This window comes from Fulmarus glacialis, unplaced genomic scaffold (genome assembly GCF_000690835.1).
Source record: "Fulmarus glacialis isolate BGI_N327 unplaced genomic scaffold, ASM69083v1 scaffold2005, whole genome shotgun sequence".
In the NCBI taxonomy this organism is placed as follows: Eukaryota; Metazoa; Chordata; class Aves; order Procellariiformes; family Procellariidae; genus Fulmarus; species Fulmarus glacialis.
In genome coordinates this window covers 22,291-29,608 of record NW_009213429.1, presented here as the reverse complement: position 1 = coordinate 29,608, position 7,318 = coordinate 22,291, and the positions used below count along the sequence as shown (strand labels likewise).

The 7,318-nt window shown below is 35.1% G+C and overlaps 1 protein-coding gene across 1 annotated transcript in view; it reads left to right on the top strand.

The window, feature by feature from the left end:
* The window catches only part of LOC104077072 (mitogen-activated protein kinase 1), a 34,187-nt gene extending 28,221 nt beyond the window's left edge, over positions 1–5,966 (top strand). Inside the window, exons 8-10 of the mRNA XM_009578178.1 lie at positions 214–323; positions 1,054–1,181; positions 3,616–5,966. Of these exons, the coding sequence (XP_009576473.1) occupies positions 214–323; positions 1,054–1,170 (227 nt within the window). The 3' untranslated portion in view covers positions 1,171–1,181; positions 3,616–5,966. The remainder of the gene's footprint in view (positions 1–213; positions 324–1,053; positions 1,182–3,615) is intronic.
* The last annotated feature ends 1,352 nt before the right edge of the window (positions 5,967–7,318 follow it).

The window sequence follows — 7,318 nt, the reverse complement described above, 5'->3', positions numbered from 1 at the left end:
CGGGAGTGCCGATAAGATGGGCAGACAGAGATACTCTGCCCCAGTCACAGAAACCAATCTGCTGTTTCTGTTACTGCTGGGAAATTCCAGCTGTAAATTGAAATTAGCACAAAACTTAGGGTAGCATGTATTTTCTATGTAATATCAGTGTTTATAACACTTCTGTACTTTGGATTGTGTATTAAACTCTTGCTCACTTTTTTTTCCTCTTAGCACTTGATTTGTTGGATAAAATGTTGACCTTTAATCCTCATAAGCGGATTGAAGTGGAGCAAGCTTTAGCCCATCCGTATCTGGAGCAGTATTATGATCCAAGTGATGAGGTAAAGACATTGTTAAAATGTAAATGTTCATTAAATGATGTAACAGGTTATTTTCTTCATTAGTTTAAGGACAGTGTTTCTACTGTTCTAATGGAGCTGAAGAATGAATTGCATCAATTTACCAAAATTTTGTGTTTCTTGTTCTAGTACAACATTTTGGAGGCGCCACACAATAAATAGATGCTAAGGTGTACTCTCCCGAAAATGGAACTTCTCAGCTCGCTATGGTCTTGTTTCATAATGTCTGAGATAAAGGAGGAGAATAACTGAGTTTGCCATCAGATTATACATTTTAAACCCCCAAATCTGAACTCACTGTAGTTTAGTATACAATTCAGATGAGATTTCGGGTTACTTTTCGTGAAGAAATAGGGGAGGAGGAAATAAGCTAGTTTTCCTTAGGGGACAGATATGTTTATTCCGAGAAATACAAGTGTTTCAGATAAATTTTTCTTCAGGTAGGTACTAAGTTCTGAGCCTTTAACAAATATTTTAACTTGTGGTTTAGATTTGAGTAGCTACTTAAACAATGTTTGATTTAAAATTTGGTAAACTACTATATGTAAAGCACACAAAGGACTAATAGAATGAGTTCTTCCTTGAAGACTGCACACTATTAGATATTTTTGTGAAGCACATTTTCAGATTTTTTTCCCCATACAAGGACTGCATGAGATTCAACAGAACAGTAATATTAAAAAAAGTAATAATATTTCTTTATATTATTAAGCCTGTAGCTGAAGCACCCTTCAAGTTTGATATGGAGTTGGATGACTTGCCGAAGGAAAAGCTGAAAGAACTGATTTTTGAGGAAACTGCTAGATTCCAGCCAGGATATCGATCTTAAATTGTGCATAGGTAAAGTCACAGCAATACGAAACCACTTGGGCAGGGGGAAGAATTTTGGAACTTTGTTACCACTAGTGAAATGTAGAGCTTACCTTTTCTATTGATATGATAACTAGCTGTTAAAGGATAGCTTTATGCTGATTCATTTGACCTCGGTCCTATTCTGTTGTTGAAGAAACAGTTTAGTTTTGCCTACAACATTGAAGTGTCTACAGGGAATCCAGGCAGTTGTCTGAGTTGTTTACCTAGTTTTTAGGTTATATTTAAGGAATAAGAATTACATTTAAATAGTGCTTCTCAGAATAAAAGCTATGGTAACACTTTGAAATGCAAATTTTATTCAAAAAACATTTTAAGGGGGCAATGTTTTTTATATATTACAGACTATTTTGTCATATGGCTTTAAAGGTTTTTAAAAAAATTCTTAAATGTAAGGTACAGAGGAGAAAGCTCTTAAATTATTTTAAAGGGGAAAAAAAAACCATGGAGCTTCGGTATGATTTAACTTCAGTTTTAAGTACCTCTGAAATAGTGTGAGTAAATAAGAATAGGTATCTAAATATTCATAAATTAGTTATGATTAATCTTCCTAATATTTTGAAGATTTAAAATTTTAATTTAAAATGTAATGTACTGATATTCACTGTTTCTGACTTACTTTTTTTTTTTTTTTTTCTTTTAAAAATCAATGAATTTAACTGGTCTTCATATACCATGAGGCTTGCAAGTCTCAGTAGTTTCATACAAAATTGGTCAAATACTGACTTGGATAATTTTTGTAATACTTAGAATCATAGAATCACAGAATGGTTTGGGTTGGAAGGGACCTTTAAAGGTCATCTAGTCCAACTCCCCTGCAATGAGCAGGGACATCTTCAACCAGATCAGGTTGCTCAGAGCCCCGTCCAACCTGACCTTGAATGTTCCCAGGGATGGGGCATCCACCACCTCTCTGGGCAACCTGTGCCAGTGTCTTACCACCCTCATCATAAAATAATTCTTCGTTGTGAAACTTCTGTGATCCTAATTGTTTAAAGTATTAAAGTTTTGTGACTGGAAACAAACCAATGAAGACAGCCTAACCTAGGTTGCCTGTTTTATGGTCTTAAAAGTAGTTTCTGTGCTATTCTCCGTCAACAGCAGCGGTCTACAATCACCGTTTTTTGGTGGTTCCAGCAGAAAGATTACATTTTGAGCCAGTGAACTTCCTCACTGCAAGAAATTCGTGAAAGAAAGAAAAAAAAAAAAGTGGAGGAAACTTCTGAAAATACAGTTTTTACTTAAATAGGGTAACTTCTGTTGCCTCTGGCTTGAATATTCAAATGTACAGAAGTTCACAAATGAAGTAATTTTGATCTTTAGAAATACTGTGGTTTGTTTATTTAAGCTTACTTGCTAACATTTGAAACTATTTTAATAATTAAAAGTTAGGTAAATCTGAGGTTCACACATCTGGCTCTTATTATTAGCTGGGCATTGCCAATAGAATTAGACCTGGGACACAGTAACATGCATGGTGCTTATTTCCTATCCATGTTTTCTAAAGCTAATTCTGTACAAGAGGCACTAGCAGTACATTACACATTCTGGAAGAAAATGACATAAATTTTTAGGAGTACGATGAAACCTGTTACTAATAGGCTGCAGTAAGAAGGAAGGGAGAGCAAATAGCGAACATTGTGGTAAATCGTAGTTTATGATCTCTCCTGCTTGCCTCTTTGCCCAGACCATACTTACCTAGGTTGTATTAGGGATTAAGGGATAAAGGGATTAGGGATAAAGATATCGGTGATCCGGTGCTAACAGAAATTTCTGGTTTGCTAAAAATGTTACCTTTAAATGCTACTATGAAGAGTTGATTTGGCTGACATGATACTGAAATTTAAATATTGTACTCAGCTTGATAATGATATGCTGGTAATTTGTCCTTGTCATTTGTGGTTAGAATTATTAGCTATTCCACATCACAACAGTTTAAACATAAGTAGTTGACATCCTAGTGAAGGCCAATCCCCAGGACTTGGCTTAAAATGGACAGTAACGGTCTCGTCCTGTGCATTTCTACTCCCCCTATGCACCCCCTGTAATTTATCAGCTAGCTCTTCTCAGTGTGTTATTTCTTGAGATTCCAAACTTCCCCTTGGGCTGTAGTTTTTTGAATTGAGAAGCAATGTGAAAATAACAGATTCTTCAGATGACCAAATAATGTACTTCATTCATTAGGTATGATTGATTAATCTTCCTAATTTAAAATTTTAACTTAAAATTTTAATGATATTCACTGTCTCTGACTTTTTTTTTTTAAAAACATATATTGGTACTGCTGTCTCTGACTCATGGTAAACGTAGTGTACGTAAAGCATAGAAATAGGAAAGTATGCTTGTTTTAAAAGGCGGTGTTAAAACTTTCTTCATTGAAATGTCTCTCTGCTCTTTTTTGTAGGACAAGGACTTAAAGGACTGGGCATGCTCAAACGTTGCTGTTCCTCTTCCCAGTTCTTTATTGTTGGTCATGTCTTGTGGCCTCTCTCAGCTTATCCACTAACTCCTTTGAGCCATTCAGGAGGGCAGTTCCTGGTAGTTTTGGCTTTTCATGCTTTCAATGAATCTTTTAAGCCTGAAGAATTGTAATTGACACTCCTATGCGTAATGCCCATTGTTGACCTGTTGCAGTACTGTACTGTAAGTGCACCTACTGCTGGCCGTATTTTAACTGCTTGCTTTCTGGTTTGAAAGATGCAGTGGTTCCTTTCACTCCTGGATCAATATCCAAGAAGATAATTCATTAACCTGTAAGAAGTTTACACCATGAACTATGTTTTTCTGACTTTACTGAAGTCGCTGGCATTTTTTTTTTTTTTTCTTTTTTTTTTAGAAAAGCTACTATTCAGGGCACTTTAAGTCAGTGACATCCCAGATTTTTTTTGCACTTCCTTTTTAAATAGAAATGGTTAGCATCCGGCAGAGTTTATACCATTATGCTATGGATTACAGCATAAGTCGTGTTCATGTTAATCTTGCTTATGCACTTGTTTGGGTGTCCTGTGCTGTACATACAGGTATTCTATACAGCGTAAGAGCCACATAGGAACCCAACTTAATTGAATTCATCTAAGAAACGTTTTTTCCATGTATTGACAAAATTTGTACCTTTTTCTCCCTGCCTTTTCTAAAAGAGATGATTTAAAGTTTAACCATGTTGGAGGCATAGTACTTCCAAAGTTCATACCATGTCGTAGTGTTTATAAGACTTGTGCAAAGAGAGTGAGTGGCAGCTCGCCAACTTATATTTACTCACCGTGTGGTGGAAGATTAACAAAGAACATAATGGCATGATGACCTAATGGTGAATGCTTTTCTCTGTGGAAGGCATCCATATGTGGTGGCAAGCGAGAAGCCAAAATATGATGTTAATAAACTCAGTCTACATACTGCATACCAATGAAATGCTTCAAATGAGGATTGATAGTTTTTACATTTGAATCTAATCACTGACATTCAGAATTTTTGCAGAGAGGAACACTGCATCTTTAAATGAGAAAGTTTGATTTTACTTTTGCTCCTACAGCATGTCAGCATCTCAAGTTCATTTCTTGCAACCTACACTATGGTGATTTGTAATCAAGCCTCCATGAGCTCGTGACATGAAGTACTGTTCTGTTGTCAAGTACTATCAAACTTTTCTGATAACGCTGAGTTAGGACAACCAAACAAAGCTAGCACTAAATAATGTTTAAAATTGTATACCTTTTAATGATCTTTTCAAGTATTTGTTACTGAAATTGTATAATGTGGAGTTTACTAGGTGTTATGTTCCAGTGCAGTGCCTCCTTTTCTTTCCCCACTGCTCTCTGTGGTGAGAAATTTGCCTTGTTTAAAATAATTACTGTGCCCTCGCATGACTGTTAAAGCTTTCTGTGCAAAGATGATTGTCTAAGTGCCACATGCCTATGATTGAGAAAAAAAATAATCTATTGTTACCTCTGAGTTGTGTTCAACTGAAATGCTATTCAACAAATAATTTAGAAAAATAGTTCTATTTTTAGCTTTTCATATCTCTGCTGTCTTTTTCTCATTTTATTTTGGCAGCAGTGAAGAACGGATTGTATAAAGACTGCTTGCTAATATGAACAAAATGCACTTGTAATTCCTGGAAATAAATTTAAATCTTATATCTTCACATTAACATTAAGAATTAGTTTTTGGTTTCCTCTTGGGTAAAGTGTTTGAATGGAAATCAGGTTCAATTGCTACTGTAGTATATAAGGATGCTTGCTGGTTAATAACTCCAGGCTTCCTCATACCGTTTAGTCTGCTTTTCAAAGAAATCTAGAAAGCCATTAACTTAGAATTCAATAGATAAGGGTGCTTACAAGATTCCATTTCAAAATTTTCTTTTTCCTGTAGTTTGAGTGTTAGTCTGCCAAAACTAATTTTTAATAAGCAAGGGTTCATCACTAAAGGGCATTTTCTATATAGGAAGTTCCTGTGGTACATAAATCTCTGTTGCGGGGAACATATTAGGAGCATTGTCAGGACACTGCACAAGTGATCACTGAATTGTGGTATGGAACCTATGCTAAAAACATTTCTATAGAAATATGCACTTGACTGTTGATACTAGTGTAGAAATTTCTCTTGACATTTCTACACATCTTTACCAAAATGCTTTTCTCACTCAGTTTTGAAAAGTTGAAATATTTCTAGAATCTCTGCTACTTGTACGATCATCATTACTACAGGAATAATTTTTGGCATGGTTGGAAAGATGACTGTTACTGAAATTCGTTTGTAACACCTCAGTTTTAATTTATTACGGAAGAACTTTGGCAGCTTACTTCATCCTTCTCTTTCGCAATTCTTTTTTTAATACTTTCTTTAATTTTGGATTTTTGGGGAGGTGTCGACTTACCCTTGCATTCTGTCTCTCAGAATGAGAAGCTGAGGGTTTGCTTTACTTAACATCTGGTGCTTTCGGGCTTTCTTCCTTAGCTATTCTTGCTGAATCCAATTGGCATCCATCAGTATCAGTAACCACGTTCATCAATCTTTTACTGAATTCAGTAAACATTGTTGGGTTGAATTTATTATGTGTCAAATGCAGAAGCATGATTTTTTTTGTCAGATTTTGAAAATAGTTTAAAAGAAGGTGCCTATAACAACACTGTGTTAGGTCAGTTATTTCATCATTTTACACTGATTTTTTTTTTTTCTTTATGTAGTTTTTATATTTTAGAGCGGAGAACAGCAACTCTTAATCAAAATAACATGCATATTTCATGGTAAAGATGTTTTGGGAATAAGGAATGTAAACAGTTCACTGTCAAAAACATTCCAACCTTACAGCTGAAGAAAAATATGCAAACATAAAATTCTCATGGATGCTTTGGCAAAGAAGCATCTTACTCTGCTGTCCTGACTGTCGCCAGACTCTTCCTCATCAGTATCACACGTTCTATCAAATCCGAAGTGTACAACACACTACATGGGCTGAGCGGTGTGGTGCACTATGAGCTTTCAGGAGTAGCAGTGATGACATAACTCAGCAGTGCCCAAATGAAACCAAGGAGTTGAGCATGGTTTTCCTTACAGAATGGGAAAAAGAGAAACCTGTTGTTGCTGCCCACTGTAATATGCTACGATATATTTATACCATGTCGAAGTTGTTTGCTGAGCAACTGTACTATAGATTTAAACTTTATTAATATATATTTGCTTATGTTAGTGTAGTTTATATAGTCCTTGGTTATTGATAAATTTATTGTGTTGTTACAGCACAGTGATATGGTATAAATATAGATCTATACATACACACCATATACTCATGAATTTGGTCCCTTGCATAGTACTTTTATATTTGTACAGCAATGTCTTCAAGCAATCCCGGATTTTAGGGGAAATATTTTTGTAAATGCAGTGGTTTAAACAAAAAGTCCAAACAATCCTTTTACTAAGTTTTAAATACATTTGTGGTTCAAAATTGTTTAGTTAACAATGGAAATCAAGACACTAAATTAGTGAAAAGTGCACATTAGTAAAGTGAAGCTTACAATGATTTTTGTAGCATGTGCTGTGATCAAACTAAGTGAAACATTGGAGGAAATGTACAAGTTGGACTACCTTTGTAAATCTAGAACAAATTTCTA